At 37.5% G+C, this 22,190-nt stretch overlaps 1 protein-coding gene and 1 long non-coding RNA gene across 4 annotated transcripts in view; one reads left to right on the top strand and one right to left on the bottom strand.

Moving 5' to 3' along the window:
- The window catches only part of UNC80 (unc-80 homolog, NALCN channel complex subunit), a 232,237-nt gene that overhangs the window by 11,910 nt on the left and 198,137 nt on the right, over positions 1–22,190 (bottom strand). Inside the window, exons 56-60 of the mRNA XM_072617462.1 lie at positions 21,432–21,638; positions 18,889–19,073; positions 17,662–17,827; positions 16,525–16,704; positions 8,352–8,490 (exon numbers count right to left, since the gene is read on the bottom strand). Of these exons, the coding sequence (XP_072473563.1) occupies positions 8,352–8,490; positions 16,525–16,704; positions 17,662–17,827; positions 18,889–19,073; positions 21,432–21,638 (877 nt within the window). The remainder of the gene's footprint in view (positions 1–8,351; positions 8,491–16,524; positions 16,705–17,661; positions 17,828–18,888; positions 19,074–21,431; positions 21,639–22,190) is intronic.
- The window catches only part of LOC140509686 (uncharacterized), a 44,516-nt gene that overhangs the window by 17,117 nt on the left and 5,209 nt on the right, over positions 1–22,190 (top strand). The window contains exons 3-4 of one of the 3 annotated variants that reach the window (XR_011968878.1): positions 3,077–3,149; positions 13,927–14,107. This is a non-coding gene — a long non-coding RNA (uncharacterized lncRNA). Of the gene's footprint in view, positions 1–3,076; positions 3,150–5,892; positions 6,135–13,926; positions 14,108–22,190 lie in introns of those variants that run through there. The other 2 variants (XR_011968879.1, XR_011968880.1) reach the window with 2 other exon arrangements.

The raw sequence follows: 22,190 nt of genomic DNA, 5'->3' as shown, positions 1-22,190 counted from the left end.
TAGCAATGATTCTGGAGTGGTTTGCCATTTCCTTCTCCAGCTCATTTTAATAGGTGAGAAAACTGAGGCAAACAGGGTTAAGTGACTTGCCCAGGATCACACAGCTAGTGAGTGTCTAAGGCCGGATTTGAACTTAGAAGATTTGAACTCAGATTTGACTCCAGGTCCAGAGCCATGTCTACTGTGCCACCTACCTGGCCATTCTGTACATAGGAAATGTTAAATCTGAGGTGAGCTTTCCACCACAGTAACAAACTATAGTGCCAGAGAAAATGGCGTGAAGTATTCACAGAGAAGGAGAGAAACAGAGTCCTACTCTTCCCCTGTTTAATATTTCTTGAGTACCCACAATGTACAAGATGTAACCAAACAACCTACGATCATGGAATTTTGGTACTGGAGAGCTGATAACCTGATTGTTATCACTATTAATCTGATGTGGTTTCCTTTTAGGACCCCTTATATTTTTATAACAGCCTGAAATTTTCAATGTCCTTTTACATACATAATCTTTTTAGATACAACAACCCTGGTTGGCAGGGAATTCACTTTTATAGATGATAGAAGCTGAAAATTAGAGAGGTTGTTGTTGACTTGCCCAAATCACACTAGGTCGATGCTATAAAGTCACGACTATAATCTAGGTCTTACTCCTTATCTCATCTCTTTCCACCCAACACTGCCTCGCACATAACAATGATTTATTTAGTTACAAAACAGGAGTAGGCACGTATTTCAGAAAGGATTTTTAGGCACTTATTTTCAGCTATTGAAAAGGAAATTCTTTTACCCTTTGTATCTTCTAGATACTTTGAAAAGTTGGCTGACCATAAGATTTCAGTTGTATCCAACTCTTTGGGACTCCATTAGGGGTTTTCTTGGCAAAGATACTGAAGTGGTTTGCCATTTACTTCTCTAGCTCATTTTACAGATGAGGAAACAGAGGCAAATAGTTAAGTAATTTGCCCAGGGTCATAGAGTTAGTATCTAATTAAGGCTTGATTTGAACTCATGAAGTTCCTGATTCCAGGCCCAATGCTCTATCCTCAGCACCATGCACTAAATAGAAATATTTTTATTCTCTCTTGATCATGCCATGATATCTCATTAAACTTGAACAAATGTTCTTCTCCCTAATTATTATATTTTAAATTACTCTTTCAGGAGGAAATATGTTCATTGACTAGACATTTCTGGTCTTTATAATGTTTTACTTTGCACAAAAGATAATTTTAAGTCAATAAAGCACAAATAAACACATATTTCCACCTGTATTAATAGCATACTAGAATCCTAAAATATTGAAAGTAGAGAGAACTCAAAGTCAGTTGTCTAACCCAACTCCCACATTTTGTAAATGAGGAAACTAAGGTGCCTGGAAGCGAAGTGATTTGTTCAAATAGTAGAATAAATAGAACTGGTTATAGAATCCAGGTCATCTGACAAGAGGGCAATGTCCTAGATCTGTGAGATCTGATGAAAAAGAAAATTACCTGCAGGGAATTTTCCACACATTAGTTAAGAGATTTCAAGACCAAGCAACTATGTCATAAAATCCCCAACTAGATAAACTTGCAGTCTTCTCTTAAAAAACAAAACAAAAAAACCTCAACTTATTAGCAGTGGCTACAAAGCCCGCAAAATCTCTGGCATTTTATTTTCCAAATGACCTTAATGTTATTCAGTCATTTCAGTTGTGTCTGACTGTGGCTCCATTTTGGAGTTTTCCTGGCAAAGACAATGTAGTAGTTTGCCATTTTCTTCTCCAGTTCATTTTAGAGATGAGGAACAAAGGTAAACAAGGTAAAGTGTCTGAGGTCACATTTGAACTCATGAAGATGAGTCTTCCTTATTCCAGACCTAGTACTCTATCAACTGTGCCACCTAGCTGTCCTAAAATGACTTATAATGGAAAAGTTGTCTTAGTTTTTCTTTGCATTAAAGTCTTGGAAGAAAAATTTCCCCTGCCTGTAAAGTTTTCATTGGTCTCATCCATATTTGCCAGTGCAGTGTTTTCTTTCTTCTCTGAATCCAGCTAGGTCTGCTGCTCCCTAATGAATATAGTACCTATATTCAGTATTTTCTTATAAACAGCCTTTTTCATGAAAGTCTAATCAAATTATGAAAGCTAATTAATTAGTCATACTGCTTAATAGTTTGCAGGCTCTGTAGTCTGATTTTCTTTGGGAATGCTGCTCAATTTCTTTTAGGTCTTGGACACAAGTTAATTTGTGTTTATAAGACATGAGCTTTTGGGAATTTAAGATTTTGCTCCTTGAAGGGATGGCATGCAGAAAGTAAGAACTAAAAACATTTAATCAGAAACATGCTCTTCTGCCTAAACCCATCACTTATAATTACTAAAAACTTGGTGACATGATGAAGTTCAGGTGGTAACCTTGTATAGCAATAGTGGACATGTTCCTTTCTAGTAGAACATCACTGTGCTAACTTGGTTTACTCTCAGCAAACAAAATGCATTTTTTCAAGTTCAAGAGCTGAATCTGTAATTAGCTTCAAACTGTGCATATACACAGAAGTGTAAATGAGTATAGTGAGACCATTCAACTCCCTATAATCAAGGCTAGTCCAGTCCTAAATATTCTGACTGGTTGGCCTGTCTATATTATTCTTGACCAAGTGTAATCCTGGATATGTTTTCATCAGCAGTGGAGCCAGTGAAGACTAATTCTTGCCTCTCTCACTTTAAATGACATAGGATAGCTCTTGACCACATAGTTACAGAGCAAATTTCACATCATGTGATCAAAACAGATTGATTTGAGACGTGTAGTATGTCTGTTGGAAATCTGATGTAATATATTGTACTCCTTCTATCAGCAAATCTGTTTAGACAGTGATTCACTTTGAATCCACCAAGGCTTTTCAAGGACATTTCAAGGACGTTTTTAAGGAATGTTATCTTGCTCAAGCATAAATTTAAGTGTAAACAGATGAATTCCTTAAAAGTCAGGTTGACTATTTTTAACCCCACTATAGAGTGTCTGCTTTCTTTAAAACTTGTGCACAATCATACAAAACCATTTGGAGACCTGTTTCTTTTCTCTCATTTCAGTTATGCCAAATAACCCTTATTTGAACTTCTGCCAATGGGAGCAAGCCTTAGCTCTGCAGCTATTCCACACATGGTAAGAGACTGAACTTTTGAGCCTAGGGCTGTCAAACATAAATGAATGTCATGAATCTGGTCTAACAAAAAATATATACATATATATATATCTGATGATGGAATGAATTTCCCATATTCAACATGAAAAAAGTGAAATCTGAACAAAACACCAAAAAACCAAATGAGTGACAAAATTCTAAAAAGGGAAAGTTCACAGGAACAACCTCTCAACATCTCCTCATCTTTACTGATAAAACAAGAGACACAGGCACATAACAGTTGATAAAGGCAAGACTTAAAGGGGCAGATATTCACTTGAAATAGAACAAAAACACTAGTGATGGACAGGAAGCACTGCCCCACCTAATGAGGATCAGTTGAGAGGATGACTATGAGAGTACAATGCTGGGAACCATTGATGTCATTTATCTGAGTGTTAAAGGTGCAGTCCATCCCTTCTTTACAATCTTTAGATGTACAGCATAGTAACTGTATGTTGTGCTGGCATCATATAATTTTTCTAATTCAGCCAAGGAGCATTTGTCTTCCTGATTTTACTGGACAATTTTCAGAGGAACTGGATTAGTTCTGAGTTACAAATTTCCTATATAAGTGCTATTTGGACAAGCTTCCTAGAGTAAGATACTAAAGAAATTCCATAAAATAAATTGAAAATGGGAGTTAATATGTACATAAAATTGATATTATTTTTATAGTATTTTTAAATGAGTTATGGTATTCACTAAAAATCTGTCTCAGTGTTTTGATAAAGGGTTTCTTGACTGTGAAGACCTTGTAGTTAAATAAGTGAATACATAGTGATGATGTTTCTAAAAAATTATTAATGAATGTCAACGTAGAAGGGAAAATATTTAGCAGGGAAAAACTTAACACCTGATACATCAGAAATTTAGAACAACTTAAGAATTGCCCATAAAACTCTACAGAACTGTTCCTGGGCTCATTTTTTAAAAATAGTCTTGCCATCTGTAGCTGAAAATCTAGAAAGGTTTGCTACACCTTTGACTTGCAGACTGGTGCGTCCATGAACAACATTGGGAAAGGAATGGAAATAGAGTGAAGGAGGGAGGGAAGAAGAGACAGAAAGACAGGGAACAGGTAATATCCCAGCACAGACACTGACAGACAGGTAGCATTGACACTGTACCTAGAGAGGCTGCCCTCAGCGGCCAGGCACTGGGAGTCATCGAGGACATTAGGTTCACTGCAGGAGGGGTAGGGAGATGAAGCATTTAGGGAAAGAAAATGCAAAAAAAAGCATGCAATTGTTTGTTTTTTCAAAGACTAAAAATGAAAAGAAAAAGTAAAATCAACAGAACAAGGAAGGGAAAGGAGGACAATCAACCATTTGGCCTTACACTGGGTTCATCAGGACATGGAATCACAGGATAAGGAAAAACATTGTCTGGATGCTAATTAAGAGGAGCAGTCTGTTGGGACCTAGAGTGCTCCAGATCAATACATGAGCTTTGAAATGCGCTCTAGGAACAATTCACAGAAAATCAAAACTGATACTTATTTTGAAACTATTTGGTTGAGTTACTTGCAGCTTCATTGAAAATCATCCTCCTTAGGATTTTTTTTGTCCTTGTTAATTAGAATTAAAAAAAAAAAACACTTACCATGAACTCCTATACAAATTTTGAATTCTGATCATATATTTAAAACAAACAAACAGAAAAGCAAAAACAATATCAGAAGCCTAAATTAACACTATGATGAAGATGCAAGTAAATTGGAGGGAATTGACCTAGGAAATCCTTACGAACTCAAATCATTTTCTCCTTCCTCAGAAATTAATATTGCATCTGTTGTGAGATCGAAAGATAAATGTCAATAGAAGAAAGCTGTCAGGTGGGCAAGAGACAAATAAGATCAACAGACCATGAGTTTTCTTGACTGCAAAGAGACCTTCTTGAGAACAGGGGTGGTGTCTTATACTTTACTTGTAGAAAGAACACAGTGCTGGACACGTGACAGGCACTCAGTAAATACTTGTTTGATTGTACCGAATTAAATTACCCCTATTTAGGACTAGATGTGCTTCAAAGTTGCACAAATGCACTAAAAAGGCAGTATTTTAGGAAATGCTCTAACACTCCAAACGTAGGAGAGAACCCAACCCACTCTCCCATGAAATGAATCAAGTAGAAATGAAGGAATGTAGATATCTCCCTCAGTCTCTCCAATATCAGTCTGTCCAGATTACAATTCTGTTCATCCATCTGTTCAGACGGATGGCAGTATAACACATTGCCTTCCCCCATTTTTCCTTGCTGGGTGTAAACTCCTTACAGAAGATGAAGAAGGGAATGTTTGCATTTGTTGAGGACTGTTGAAAACTTTGTATTTTAAGTGTCTATAAAAACTTTTAGTGAAAATGGTTGGTATTAGTTTTCTTTTTAAAACTTTTGTGCTTTAAGTATGATTCTGAGGGCTTTCATCCCACTGTTGATTCTGAGCTAAGCAAAACTAATTCCAGTTGTTCGAGAAAGAAAATAGTTCATAGTCAGTGCTTCTGTTAGCTCAGAAATCAGATTTTTAAAGACTTATTAAGATGGAGACCACTAGTGCATACCTCCCAAGGCTAATCCCCACATGGACAAGACAAAGTTATATTCTTATTGTATGTGGAAAATGATAAGCAATCCATTTACCTGGTCAACTTTTGCCAGAGCTTTGATGACTAGTTAGTAGTTCATAGATCATAGATCATTAGGTTTCACCCTCTAATTTTATAGATGCAGACAGTGAAACTGGAGAGGTGACCTAACTTGCCCTAGATCTCCTGGGTACGTAGGAGCAGAGAAGGACACTTTGGCTCTGGATCCTTTCAGTGTTCCTGCAGTCACACCATACTTCCTACCCTCTCTACATGAAAAAATGAAACATTACTTTCTTTAAAGAGTTTGCAATGTTTGATCTACTAGGATTATTCCTTCATTTCTTTTTTAAGTAAAAATCTGAAAAATGTTAAAAATTATTAATTGTTGTTAGTCCTTTTTTGGAATAATATATTTTCTCTCAACAGCAGCCATATCTTACTTTCATATAATGCTGTATAGGTGTAGAATACTTTATAAATGCTGTCTCGTTTAAAAAACTAATGGTTAATTTTTCTCTTCTTGTTTTTAATCTGCTTTAAAAATCTTCATTAACTTGGGCTTCATTTTATGAACTTAATTTCATCTTTTGGTTTGCATTTATAGAGCACTTTATGGTTTCCAAAATGCTTTACAAATATTATCTCATTTGATACCAAATGGAATTCCTGGAATGGAGGTGCTATTCTGATCCTCACTTTACAAATGAGGAAACTGAGATATACAGAGGTTACACCTAGGGTCACACAGCTGTTAATTCTTTGAGATCAGATTTGAACTCTGTCTATCCACCTCTCTCTGATTAATGCAAGGTCAGAGTTAAGGAGATGGAGAGCAGAGAGTAATTAAATACCTAAATCTTTGAAAGATTTAGCAAAATAGACTGTGCTTTTATGTTAAAGGAAGTTAACTTTCTGCAGTAGACTTTTAAATTGTTCAGTTGTACTAGGACTTGTATTGTTTTCACTCACACATATTACTGATGCCATGGAAGAAACTGCTTTCCAGAAATGTTCTTCATCTGGGCCTGTGATTCATCAGTGTAGGGCACTCTTTTTGGTGTGAAAATTTCCTCCACTGAGACAGAGAGACAATTTATCTGCAATTTATAGTCTTGTAGAGTTTGTTTCTTGAAGGCCTGAGAAATTAAGTGACTTACCTAGGGTTACACAGCCAGTAGGTGTCAGAGGCCAGATTGGAACCTTGTACCTACTACAATCTATCATGTCAAATCTCACCTTGAAGAACAGACTAAAAGAGATGGACAGAAACCCAAAGAGTATCTAGAATAATTCCCTTATTTTAAAGAGGAAGAAACTAAAGCCTGGAGAGGGTTGGTGATTTGTCCAAAGTCACAAATGTATTTAGCATCAAAATTCCTTTCTTGTTTCATTCACTACTAAAGACTGAACACAGGTACCTGCTACAGAAGATATACTTGACCAATTTCATCATTCCAAGAAAGTCCTCAGGCATTGCATTTCTTATGAACCCTGATACTGAGGGATCTCAGAGAGATGAGAGAATGTCATTCACCAAGAAAGGAAACCATGTGCCTATTTGATATAAAATTATTTCAGGTTGGGGAGGGGGGCAGTTGACTGAGACAAACAATCACATCTCTTAACTCTGATACTTTTGTCAGATTCAAGTGGGATGGAATGATAGATTGAGTGCATCAATCGAAGAAGTGGGATAAGGAGATACAGTGGTTTGATTGGCCCCACCCTTATACAGGAACTATACTCAGAGCAGAAAGTATGTCTCCATGTCTATTTAAAATTAAATTTATAAAACTTAAACAACCACTTTGAAAACTGATGCATGCTTGTTATGAAGAATCATAACTTTAAATTCTCCCTAAAATCATGCAAGCAAGGGTAAAGCAAACATTGAATCAGTCATTTTAAAAATTAGCATAACTTTAAATTAAGCTGGACATAGATGACATACAGTAATAATGCTATACCTAAAGGGATTGTTGGAACTTAATATTGCTAGCCCTGGAGTGGAGTTCTAATAAGGGAGATATATATGTAAATATATATGTATATATGAAACTAAAGTGGCAAATACCTGTTAATAGGTCTAAGATTGTAATGCATTCTCCCCTTTTCAGTTTTTTTATTTTTGTTTTTGTGCTAAGTAGACCAATCAATCAACAAGCATTTATTAAGCCCTTACTATGTGCCAGGCACTGTCCTAAGCACTAGGGTTGCAGAAAAAAAGTGAAAACAGTCCCTGCCCTCAAGGAGCTTACATCCTAATGAGGGAAATAACATGCACATATATAGGTATATACAAGATACGTAAAGAATAGATATAAGTTCAAATTAAAGAGAAAGGCATTCCAGGTTTGGGGCACAGCCAGTGCATAGGCACTGAGATGCATAAGATCTGCATGTGTGTAGAGGGGGTTGATGTGTAATAGACAGGAAGAGGGGAAGTTGTGGAAAGCTTTAGGAGTTTACCTTAAAAATTAATAGGGAGCCATTTAAAGTTTTTGATGGGGGAAGGGAGTATCATGGTCAGATCAAGTCTCAGAATTTCTACTTTAGGCTTAAAATAGGGAATACACAAAATAAAGGGCTTTTTACCTCTGACTGGGCAACATGCCCACCTCAGCCTGAGGTGCAGACATGCTGGAGACATGACTTGAGAATCGTCGCCTTCCAATGGCGCTCATGAGGTAAGCTTCTTGTTCACTTACCACACTGGGCATGCTCACTGAATCATCTAAAATGGACATAGAGGGAAATGATGTCAGAAAAAGTAGCAAATTGGTTATCAGAACTTCTATAGAAAACCTCTGAGCCCAGTTGTCTTGGGCTGGAAAACTGTTTTACTCTGTCATTTTGTGGTCTCTGCTGCTCTAGAATTTGGTTAGAGTCATGTTTTACAGGTATTTTAAGGGCTTTGGGCAGAGAGTTCCAGCAGGTCCATGCTTCTACTCTGCCATCGTGGCTCTGCCCCAAAACAAATTTTTTTAAGAGGAAAAAAACTCAAAGCCACAAAATACTTTTATTTTTGAAAAAGTTCATTTTTACTTAAACTTTATGCATATCTCTGCCAAAATAATGAAGTTGAATAGCTGATTTGAAATTGGTATTATACATTAAAAATGTTAGCAAAACTGGGATTTGGACAGAGTCACCTCATTATGCCTGAATAAGTTTCTCATTTGTTTTCAAAGAGTAAATACATTCAGATTTATTGTTATGATGGGAGAAAAGGCTCCCAGACAAGTTCATTGGTCTGCCAAATTAGTACCTAAGAAAATTTCACAAATACTTTTGTTTACATTGGATATAGTTTGAACGGTCAAGGAACATCTGAATATTATTACTAGAGCTATGAATTTATTGACTGTCGTGAAAGTGGCTTTTCTAGTTTATGCCCAAATTAGAGAATGGGAAATGGTATTTGAAAGCAGGCTTATGAAGTGGCAGTGTGGTTTAAGCCATAGTTGTTGAATACCAAACCAGTGATTGCAGGCAGCCCACAATACACTCAAATGTGGCCTGAACCAGATTAAAATGGGAAATATTTAGTAAAATAAATAAAAAATAAAAGAATATAGATAATAATAATAATAGTGGTTTTCTAATTGTTATGTGGCCCTCAGTGATTCTTTTGTATGTTGTAGTAACCCCTGTTTCTGTTTGAGTTGAGTTTCTGGTTTGAGTAGCCCATCATGTCATTACTTATTTACTAATCCCACAACACAGAGATTTTCAAAGTGTGGACTAGGGATCACTCAGAGGATCCATAAGGTCAAAACTATTTTTATAATAATACTAAGATAGTTTGGTTTCAAATGCAGTAAAATATTAATAGACATTATCCATGTAAACAAAAGTTCTTGGGGAGTATCCTCAATAATTTTTAAGAACGTAAAGGGATGAGGACGATGGAGTACAGGTAGCAAACAAGCTGACCTCTCCCAACATTACTCTACAAACACCTTTAAAATAACTCCTCAAATCAAATTTTGGAGCAGAGGGCAAGCAAAAGGTCAGAGTGAGACATTTTTCCAATCTAAAATAGCTTAGGAGTTTGGGACGAGAGGTCTGTGACACCCAGGTAGGGGCTGGCCTTGAGTGAGGCAAGAGTATCAGCAGGGGGCCTTGGAGGCAGTTGTGGCAACAGCAGTAGCAGCTTTGGGAGCTCTCAGCCTAGAGATGGTAATTGGTTCAGACAGCTGATCAGAAAGAGATTACGGGGGCTCTTTGCTTGCAGTGGGTGCAGCTGGTGCTGATTGGCAACTCTATTCCCTATATGCAGTTCTGGGTCAGTTCCAGGTCAGAGAGGAATGCTTGTGATTGGTCACAAAGGAGCAGGGGCCCTGGTTATAGACCCCTAGAACTAACTCTGAAAATAGCAGAACAAAAAAGATTGAGGGTTGGCACAGTGCCTCCCCAGCCCCAGGTGAGCAGAGCCCAACTTTAACATAAAGAGTTCAAAGTCAAGAAATAGGCTGGAATAATGAGCAAATCACAAAAAAGAACTTGACCATAAAAAGTTACTACAGTGACAGAGAAGACCAAAACATAAACTTAGAAGACAGTATTGTAAAAACAGCTATGAGTCAAGCCTCAAAGAACAATGCTAATTGAATCCATGACCAACAAGAATTCCTGGAAAAGTTAAGGAAAGAGATAAAAGTTGTAGGAAAAATATGGGAAAAAATGAGTGATACAACAAAATTTTAAAAAGAGAATTAAAAGCTTAGTAAAAAAAGGTATAAAAAATAGAAAATAATATCTTAAAAAATGGAATTAACCTAATGGCAACTAAGGCACAAAAATTCACTGAATAAAAAAATTCCTTAAAAGGCAGAATTGTCCAAATGAAAGAAGAGGTACAAAATCTCACTGAAGAAAATAATTCCTTAAAATTAGGATTGGGCAAATATAAGCTATTGATTCCATAAAACATCAAGAAACAATAAAGTCAAAAGAATGAAAAAATAGAAAAAAGTGAAATAGTTCATTGCAAAAACAAACTGACCTGGAAAACAGAAGTGATAATTTAATAACTACTGAACTACCTGAGAGCCTAGACATCACATTTCAAGAATTATCAAGGAAAGCTGCTGTGATATCTTAGATCTAGAGGGTAAAATAGAAATTGAAAGAATCCACCAATCACTTCTTCAAAAAGATCCCAAAATGAAAATGCCTAAGAATATTATAAGGCAAATAAATCCCAGAACTTCCAAGTCAAGAAGAAAATATTACAAGCAGCCAAGGAGAAATCATTCAGATCATTCAAATATCAGGATTACATGAGATTTTGCAGCTTCTACATTAAAAGAGTGGAGGGCTTAGAACATGTTATTCTGGAAGGCAAAGGAGCTAGGATGAAAACTAAGAATAATCTATCCAGCAAAACTGGGTAAAATCCTTCAGGGAGAAAAACAGATATTTAATGAAATAAAGACTTTCAAGAATTCCTGATGAAAAGACCAGAGCTGAATAGAAAATCTAACATTCAAACACAAGACTCAAGAGAAGCATAAAAAGGCAAATAAGAAACTCAATATAAGCTAAACTGTTTACATTGATATGTATAACTCCTAAGAACTTGATCATAATTAGGAGTCTATATAGACAGAGGGCATGAGTTTGCGTTGATTATGTTGGGATGATTTTCTCCTCCCTTCAAATAATGAAGAGGCAAGAAAGGGATACCTTGGAAGAAAGGGGAAGGGAGAGAGAGAATAGGGAAAATGTTTTTCACATGAAAGAGGCTTGCAAGGAAGAGCTCTTATAATAGAGGGGGAAATGGTGGGGGTGGAGGAGGTGGTAGGAGTGGGGGGTGGCAAACAATGCTCAAACCTTACTCTTAACAACATTGGTTAAAGTGGGACTCTCTCACTCACTCCCAACTAACACATACACATATACACACTCACCTGGGTATAGAAATCTACCCTACACAATAGGGAAATAAGAGAAGAGATGAAAGATATTGGGGGGAGGTTGACAAAGGGAGGGTGGATTAAGGAAGGCAGAAGTGGGTAGCAGAATGGATTAGAAACCAGAATCCAACAGTACTTTGCATACACACTTTAAACAGAAAGATATACACAGAATTAAAATAAAGGGCTGGAGCAAAATCTTTATTCTTCAACCGAAGTAAAAAAGGCAGGGGTAGTAATCATGATCTTAGACAAAGCAAAAGCAAAAGAGAAAATCAGGGAAACCACATATTGCTGAAAGGTACCATAGACAATAAAATAATATAAAAATTTTTATAGAAAGTTTCTGTGATAAAGGCTGCATTTCTCAAATATATAGGGAACTGAGTCAAATTTACAAAAATAAAGGTGGTTCCTCAGCTGATAAATGGTTAAAAGATATGAACAGGCAGTTTTCAGAAGAAAAAAAGATATTTATAGTTGCATGAAAAAATGCTCTAAGTCATTATTGATTAGAGAAATGCAAATTAAAACAACTGTGAGGTACCACCGCACACCTCTCAGAAATGACCAGTTCTGGAGGGGATGAAGAAAAATAGATACACTAATGAACTGTTGGTGGACTAGTCAACTGCTTCAACCATTCTAAAAAACAATTTGGAATTATGCCCTACGGGCAATAAAACTATGCATACCCTTTGACCCAGCAATACCACTATTAGATCCATATATGTGTAGACTGTTTCTAGCAGTTCTTTTGTGGTGGCAAAATTTGGAAATTGATGGAATGCTCATCAATTGGGGAATGGCTGAACAAGTTGTGGCATATAATTATAACGGAATACTACTATGCTATAAGAGATGATGAGGGAGGTGGTTTCAGAAAAAAAAGAAAACATGGTAAGACCTATATGAACTGATGCAAAGTGAAATGAGAAGAACCAGATCATTGAGCACAGTAACAAAAATGTTGTAATGACGATCGTATGTGAAAGATGTGGTTACTGTGATCAATACACTTAATCTGAGACAATTCCAAAGGACTCATGTTGAAAAAATGCTGTTCACATACAGAGAGAAAACTAGTAAACTCTGAATGCAAAATGAATTATAATTTTCTCTATTTATTTTGCCTTTTTTTTTAGTGGTGGGGGGTATGGCTAATATGGAAATATATTTTGCATTATTTCACATGTATAAATAATTGATATCAATTTGCTTGCTTTCTCAGTGGATGAAGGAAGGGTAGAAGTAAGGAGAGAATTTGAAACTAAACATTTTAAGAGAATGTCAAATAATAATCTTTTAAAAAAGAATAAAGGGGTCCTGAGACCAAAAAGTTTGAGAAATGCTGACATATCACTCATGGTTTACTTGCCATTCACTTGGCAATTAATCCCATATTAGCTAGCAGAGTTCACAGAATCACAGAATATAGAGGTCAGCCCCTATATGAAAGGAACTCCGTCTGTGACATACCCAATAAACAGCTGTCACCCTGCCCCTGCTTGAAGAAGACCTCCAAGGGGTGGGAATCCAGCCCCTCGTGAAGCAGTCCATTCCACCTTTGGACAACTCTGATGGTTGGGAAGTTTTTCCTGACTTCAAGCTTAAATTAACCTCTTGCAGCTTGCAGCCATTGCTATTGGTTCTGACTCAGGCCAAACAGACAAGCCCAATCTCTTCTCTATAGGACTTTGCTTCAAATGCTTGAAAACAATTATCATGCCCCCAGGTCTTCTCTTCTTTACTCTAAACATGCCCATTTCCTTTAACCAGTGCTCATGTGGCATGGTCTCATGACCTTTCACTTTTTTCGTTGCCCTCCTCCTCACCACCTTGGCTACTGTCCTCTGGATACTCTCCACCTTATCCTTATGACATTGTCTAATTTCCTTTCCAGTTTATGTTTTGTTCATAATTCTGAATCCCCAGAGGTCAAGGAGCAAGTCTCATGTGTTTTGCCTGATTCCTGTTATCTAATAGGGAGTCAGAAAAGGCAGTCAATCAATATTTGTTTAGTGATATGATTTCACCTGATTCTCAATGACCCCTGTGGTCCTCGAATCCCACCCCTGTCCCCACAACAAGGGTGATATAGTGGGAAGGGCAGGGGAAGACCAGCCTCATGTAGAACAGTTATGGCTGGAGCTTATCACCATCTTGGGAGAGGAGCATTCTAATGAAATACTGCTAAGTGTCAGTTCTTGGCCTCTGTTACTACAACTTCCACTCTTCTTTTTCCCCAGTTTCTTTCCTGGGCAGGAGAAAGACTTCACATCCACCAGGCAGGACTGATGTCATTAAAATGAATCTAGGATGACTTCCAGTCTTTCATGAAAAGTGTCAGAATGGCACTCTACTTCTCCTGCCACCCTTAAATTTCTGATAACAAAAAATAAACCAAACAAATTACCATGTACTTATAAATTCTGAGTATTACTTGGACTTAAGGAAAATTATTGTTATAGCCCCAGTGCCTGCTTCTGAGCGTTTGTTCAGACAAATACGTCTGGGTGTGTGTGTGTGTGTGTGTGTGTGTGTGTGTGTGTGTGTGTGTGTGTGTGTGTGTGTGTGTGTGTGTGTGTGTGTGTGTGTGTGTGTGTCTGTCCTCTGGGTGTGTGTGTGTGTCCTCTGGGGGGGGGGTGTGTGTATGTGTGTGTGTGTGTGTGTGTGTGTGTGTGTGTGTGTGTGCGCGTGTGTTCAGACAAATACCTCTGGGGTGTGTGTGTGTGTGTGTGTGTGTGTGTGAGTGTGTGTGCGTTCAGACAAATACCTCCAGGGTGTGTGTGTGTGTGTGTGTGTGTGTGTGTGTGTGTGTGTGTCCACAGCAGCATCACTGGTGAATTTTCTTCTGTTCCAGGACAGAGTACAAGTGTCCAAATGCACCCCTACTCCCACAAATACTGGTGAAATCAGCAGATGTATGATTTGCCTGTTTCCAACAGCCTTGGCATTCAGGAATATCACAGGAAAAACTGTTCTTCCTGTATGTGCCCTTCAGCGCCCCATCTCCCTGCCATAATGACAATGATGATTGTAGCTTTTCAAGGTTTTTCATGTAAGAGTTCTAGGTGTTTTTCCATGATTATTGTCAATCTATAAGCCAGTTGCTTGAGTACTTCAGAAGCAAATATACCCGTAGGTTTGATTTAATATAACATTAAAATCATCATACTTTTGGGGGGGATCTGATGACATCTATTCCTGGGTTTTGAAATATAACTAATGGATTTTAACACTACATATCTTCCTATCAAACCCCTTTAATTCATATGTGTTACTCAAAATTCAATCTAGAGTCCCCGTTTTTAAAAGTTTTCACTAAATTCACAGAAGTCCTAATGGTGTAGTGAATAGAGAGGAAGCTGGCAAGATCTGGGCTCAATCTGCCTCTGAGACATACTGGTTGTCTCTGTGGGCAAGTCATTTCACCTCTCACTGTTCCAGGCAACATTTTACGCCCATTAGTTACAGAGAAGTTGACCTATATTAGTAGATAGTGTTTCCCAATTTAATGAAATCCTTATCTGCTACATTCAGAAAGGGCTTTTTTTTTTCTCTTTAAGCGTTCTATATTCTACTCTGGTACTTTGTTTTAATGACAGTTCTAAAGACAACTTTCCCACTGAGTGTCATATAGTGGCCTACAGTATATCCTAAGGCCCAGAGGTATACTGGAGCAAGTTCAAGGTAAGGCTTTAGAGTTAAATTTTTCAGGGTGCACTCTTACACTGTGGGCAAAGCTACAAATGACATTGATTCATTGCTTTAGCTAGATTCTTTGTTAAGTCTAGACTGCAGACTTAAGAAAATATTGGAGAAAATGTTAATTTTCTTTAAAACTTTAAAACGTGTAATGTGTACATTCTAAGTCAATTGTTAAATATTTACCTGCACAGTTCTGCTTATGTCCTACTTTTATCATTAAAAACCTTCCCTTATGGTGTACACATGAAATAGATCAACCTACTTTATTATGCTGGATCTGGGATGCCTACAGAAATACATTTTCATAGTTCATGGTCTTGTTTAAGGCACTATCTCCCAGTCAAACTCAGGTTTTACTCCCCCAGTTTTTTGTTGGTATCTTATGTTACAACCAACATTGTTAGCTCCAGTTACTTAGGGATTGCTTTCGAGGCCCTGTCTCCATCTCCTCATTTCCTTGGCCTTTTGGGGGGTTATTTTAGTGGTTTTGTAGGTGTATATGCATTTGAAAATAAAAGCTTATGTATACAACATTTTATGACTTATAAAGTGCTTTTCTTATAACATCTGTGATCTACATAGTTCAAGTATCATTGTTGCCATTTTACATATAAGGAAACTGAGGCAAGTTAATTAAAGTTAATCTGCAAGTTAATTAAATTGGCCAGTCTTCCATTTCCAGTTAATATAAGGAGGAGGATTCAAATCAAAGATGCTTGATTCCCAAGTTCAGGACTCTTTTCATTATATTATACATAGTATTTCAGGAAAGAAAGTGTGATTCAGATTGTTTTACTTTGTTATCTTTAGTACAAAAAACTTCTGGTTGATGCAGTAGGTTGAATCTGTGAGCAGACATGCTGTTTGGGATCTATCAGTGCATTTATTTTATGTCTACTATCCCTGGACAATTAGCATAAAAAATTAGACTCTGACTACTTGGAACAACTTAAGCCTGATAGAAACAATAGGGTTATTACATGCTGATTACTCTGTTTGGCAATAATTATGAAGGTATTACTGAAGTATCTACAGAAACAAGAGCTAGAAAATACACAAGGGTCAATATGTTCCCTTCCTGCTTTCATTATTTAGCCTGAAAACAACAGTTTTCTAAATCTTGTCATGCCGCTTACTTTCTTCATCTTCCTCATCAGTACGACTCAGGGTGTCCTGGGAAGCCTGCTGGGAAGGCTCACTGTCCTGCTCCCAGACAGTGCCAGTGCCGGTGTTGGAGCGGGACATGGTGGCTAGGCTTAAGCGGTAAGCTGAGGTAGAGGTGCCCACGGTGCTAATAGAGGTCTTTCCTTGGTAAGCTGTGTAGGGATGGGAAACAAAGTAAAAAAAAAAAAATGCATATTTAGAAATGCTAAAACAAAACAAAACACAATGTAAGTTCCAAAGTTTCCCTACTCAAGTGTGTTGCTTACAGAAGGTGAACAGTGCATTAGGGCTTGCATTGAAATGTAGGTAGAAAAAAGTAAGGGGGAGTGAAGAAAGTAGGAAAAGTGAGACTGAAATAAGAAAAAATATAAATAGGAAAAATGAGTGGGAGTATGAAGAATTGGTCTTGTATAAAATATGTTCATAAGTATATGAAGTGAAGTTGGCATTACCTATGGTATTATCTAAAAGATGCTTTTATATTGCTTTCTTCACAGACTGTATTTCTTTTTCTCTAATTGGTAGGATATTGGTGTTGCCGACTTGCCAATGTTTACCTTATATAGCTTGATAAAAATATGTTCAGCTTGGTATTTTTCAATGCAGCTCACATTTAAAAGAATACACAATCCAAGACCAACTTCCACTTTTTTTCCCAGAAAATTAATTTTAATATCCCTCAATCCCCTATTGGTCTCTTTAGCTTTAAAGCAAAGATCTAGACAGTAAGATATTATGTCACCAAGCCTGGATTATATTTTCAGCATTTTTTCTTTACCACATTGTCATACTGAGCAATGAAAGCACAAATGTGTCATTTACTTTCCACACGTGCAGGTTATGGGTGCCCCCTGTTATCAGAAAGCAATGTTTTATATGGGTTCAACTCTGGGGAGTGGAAGGAATTCTTAGGAAACTGTGGAGCAAAAACCTTCTTTATTCAGTTGAAGTATGTGGAAAGGAAATGCCTGATACATCGTTTATTTATATTATAGAGTACTGAACCTGAAGAGACCTTTTTCAGATGAATTGGATCATCTTCATGGAGAGATGCTTTGGAATGGCCAAAGAATGTCCAAAAATAGTGGTTTCCACCAAAAAATCCTTACCTGACCCACTGTGCACAGCCTCTTTTAGAATCTTAAGTTCACTGTTGAATTCAGTAATGAGAGAGCTCTTGCACAAGGGCCGCGGGATGAAGCGCCTCTCCAGCTGGTCAGCGATGTGTTGTCGGGCAGATAGCTCCTCATGGTTCTCAGCAGGTTGAGCTAAAAGCTGAAGAGGGAGAAAAGCAATGGGATCTCCTCCATTCCTAATGCTGAATCATTGTCCCAGGAAAGTTGTGCACAGAGACAATGGGAAAATGAGTTACTACTATAAATAAATATTCTTTAAAATAGGGCAATTATGTACTAATACTAGCTCTCATTCGTATAGTGTTTTAAGCTTTTCAAAGCACTTTACAGATAGCTCATTTGACCCTTACAACACACTGTGATGTAGATTGCTATATTAACCCATCTTACAGCTGAGGAAACTGAAATTTATAGAAGTTAAATGACTTGCCAGGAGTCATATCTCTAGTAATACAGTATATGAACTGCAGACTTCTGTACACTATGTCACTGCCTATAGTGCAAGGATTCTTAACCTGGGGTTAATGAACTTGTTTCTGCTTTTGATATTTTGGTAACTGCATATCAATGTAAGGAGTTTCCTTTTGTAATTCTATGCTGTGTATTTAATAACATTATTCAGAAAAAGACTTTCTTTAGGCTTTACTAGACTGTCAGAGGGGTTCATGAGATAAAAGATTAAGAACCCCTGCTAGACTGAGTAAGAGTCTTATCTGAGCAATCAGAAGGCTCAAGTTCCAGTCTTAGCCGCATCTCTTTGGTAGAATTTGCTAGTCATTTGACCTTTCATTTTGTATGTGAGGAAGTGGGGGTCCCAAGTAGGGGAAGAAACTTGCCCCAAGTCCCACAGACAGCAAATGGCATATCTGGGATCTGACCCTAGGTCCATAACTTTCCCCTGGATAGTACCATTCACCCCAGACTTTCCTTTCTGGCAATTAGATCTGCAGGAGACTTACACATTCTGTGATAATGGATGGCTTGTGGAGAAAAGTCAAATTTGGAATTTTAATTCCTTGAGTGTTTCCTGAGTCTCTGTTAGTTTGCTTTCAGGACATATAGTACAAACCCTGTATTTCTTCATAGATCCTTCATCTAATGTAGTAAAAATTGCAAGTATAATAAAATTATTTTCCATACAGAATGGTCAACTATTAGGCACTATTTAATAAGTTCAACTTCAGAAGGAGAAATACCCACCTTACACTGAATAAAGGGCCTTAGGAGAACAAAGATGGGAATCCGAGTTCGAACGATGAAGTCAAGGAAGTCCCACAGGGCCAGTCCTCCCACCTTTCTTAATGCCATCTCTTTGACTTGCAGACTCAGCCAATACCACTGACTCCCAAGCTGCCTCTCAAAGCAAACAAGAATCACCTTCAGAGCTGGAGGTTGGGGAAAATTTTAAATGACATGATTATCTCAAATTGCTATTGGGACAAAAAAGAGATTAAAGCAACCACACTTAGTCACCAAATAACTTCTGAGTATTTCAACAAAGTCAGGGACTTCAGAGAGAGATGTTTTTCCTCCCTCGTTTATAAGTGGTCAAGTCTTTTGTAAATGTAGCAGGCAGGAGAACTAAATTATAACTTTTGCACTAAGATAACCCATATACTCTTCTCTGATACATTTAGTCAAATTTTTGTAAGACCCAGAGGAAAGTAACTTAAGGAAAGTGCAGAAGGGGATTTTTCAAAAGATGATTGATAATCTTTTATTATCTGAAAGTTGTGGAGCAGCTCTATGGCAAATAGCAATATTATCACTGACCTCCAAAACAAAAATGTGTGAGCTCCTCCTGGAACCTTCATTCTGAGCAAGAGTTCAGACCAGTCATATTTTACCTTCTGGACTATATGCCACCATGTATCAACTGCCTTCATCTTTTGGCCTTGAAGCCCCTCTTCCCCTACTGGTGAGCTCTTCTCAGGTGACCTCCATGCTAAAGAAGGGCTCAGACCAGCTCTCTTTCATTCTCTGGACTTTGCTACCATGCATTCTGCCCCTTTTTTCAGCTTCCCTTTATGTATTGTCTGTCTTCTCCCATTAGAATATAATTTTCTTGAGGGTAGAGACTTTCTTTTTGTTTACCATAGTGCCTGGAACATAGAAACACTTAATAAAGACTTGACTGTTGCTATTTAATCAGTCAAGAAACATTTATTGAGCACCACCTATGTACCAGGCACTGTGTTAAATGCTGGGGATATTAAGAACCTTGAGAGTAGAGTTTTTTTCATCCTTGTCTTTTTATCCCTGCTATCTAGCACATATTTGGTGCTTAATAAATGGCTATCTATTGGTTGACTGCTACAGAGACAAAAATGAAACAGTTCCTGTACTCACGAATTCTTTGTTGCTTTCATTTGTGCATCAGCTTTTGAAGTCATCCTTTCCTCTCTATTTCTGAGGCAACCACTTTAGTCAGTTCTAAGGTTAGCTTTTATGTAGCTCAGATTTCCCAAATGAAGTATGGAAAAGAGCTCATTTTAATTAGCAAGATAAACTTTTTTTTGTAGTGTCCTCTGCAAAAATTGCCAAGTTAGTAAAATTCCATGTTCATTTCCTTCCTCTCTCTTTTACCAAATCAGAATCCAGCTCAGCTGAAAACTGGTGGTTTTTACCTCCAATTCTGAATCACATATTTCTATTTTCAGGTCAGCTGAATCACCATAAACACTTCTTCCTTCTCTTTAATTATCAACTACAAACATATTATTTTTTTAAAAATTATTTTTTAAATTAAAAAAATCTATTTTTCTCCCTCTCCTACTGTCTTCCACACTGAAAAAAAAAACAAAACAAGAGAAAAAAGCCTTGTAAGAAACAAAGTTTGGCTAAAAAAAAAATCTCAGTTTTCACCTTGTGTCCATCATCTCTCTGCGAAGAAGAGGGTAACATGTTTTCATCAGGATCCATGAGCATAGGTGGCCAAATATATTCTTTCCCAAAGTGCACCTACCACAAATACTCCCTATCATTGAAGCCCTCCCCACTCTACTGCCCCAACCACCAATTTTCTTATCCTTTCTCTAAACTCCTTTATCTCCACCAAGTTTTTCCTCAGGAAATAAAAAAAAAAACATGCTACAGAAGGAAAAGTGCTGGAGATGCAGCAGCTTTGGCTATTGCAGTATTCTCTTCCCAAGACCTTTTTTCCATTATTTCATGACAGCTGATTTTTGTTTTTGCTTCCATACATAGCTGAGTTGGTTAGCCATGGACCTCACTTCACAAAGCTGTCATAGTGGCTTTTCACTGCTATGTGTGTCAGTATTAACATTACAAAAGCAGAGAAGTGGAGAAATAGCACAGCATGGGTGGTGGGAGGTCGAGTACAATGGCTTTCCTAAAGTGAAGGGTTGTGTTGGATCATAAAGAGAGAAGAGTTTGGAGAGGCAGGTTAACCAGCTAATAATGAATCCAGTATTCTAGATTATGTGGAGATTTCATATTATTCAAGCTATCGCAGATTCTCATTTGTGATTCATTGTTCAGGCATAATGGGCCAAGCCAGAGGGCTGCCTTTCCTACTTTTCCAAATGTCAATTAAAAAAATCAAGCAAACCAGACCTTATATCATTGAAGACATTTTCACAGACAGTAATTGGGCCAAACATTGGTTTAAAAAAATGTTTTTAAAAATCCATGAATTTTGGACTAGTTTCATTTTTATTCTTTTAAGTATTGCTTGCCAATGTGCCAACTCACTTTTTGCCATGGTAAAGCTTCTTACTCACCTAAATATGCAGCCTGGCTGGTGGACTCAGCCAGACCTTCCCTGCGCAAATCCTTCCCAGCATCTCCCGGGGTGGAGCAGTGAGCTGGGGAACTCTCCAGCATGAAGTTCTTGCTGCGAGATGTACTAATGATTCGAGGAGGTAGGAGGATGTTGATAACCGTCTGGAGCAGCAAAAGGACCTCAGGCTGCTCTAACCATGGGCTATCTGAAGGGGGCAAAATTTGGAGTAGGAAAGTGGAAAGAAAATTAATCAAAATGCATGCTTTTCCCCCCCATTACACATAGTAAAATTCAGCTGTTTTCCAATTTCAAATTAGAACATCTATAACTGAGGATTCATCCTCCATCTCATAAGGCTGTGGCACAACTTCTCCTATGGACAAAGATAGTGTTATTGGTAGCCAGGCACGTTTTTCATAGCAGAAAATGAAAGGCTCAGTGGTCTCAGACAAATTACCTGCTTTCTCCTTTCATATACTCAATGTCTGTTTCCCCTACATTTGAGATAAACTCTTCCCCAATAAGGGGAAAACCCCATAAGAAGTGGAAGGAGGAGAGAGAAAGAGAGAGAAAATGCAAAATGATTATGTGACAGTTGCCAGATTTTAAATCAACTCCTTGGTAGTAAGAACATCAATTCACAGTCTCTTCCCCAGAAAAACCCCACCCTCCAAATTCTTTTCCCAAATCGATACAAATCTTCAGTCAATGCTAGTTATGTTTAACCACATCCTCCTGAATTTTTGCTGTACTGAAT

This window comes from Notamacropus eugenii, chromosome 6 (assembly GCF_028372415.1).
Source record: "Notamacropus eugenii isolate mMacEug1 chromosome 6, mMacEug1.pri_v2, whole genome shotgun sequence".
NCBI lineage: Eukaryota > Metazoa > Chordata > Mammalia > Diprotodontia > Macropodidae > Notamacropus > Notamacropus eugenii.
The sequence above is the reverse complement of the archived record's forward strand: the minus strand, read 5'-3'. Positions and strand labels throughout refer to the sequence as shown.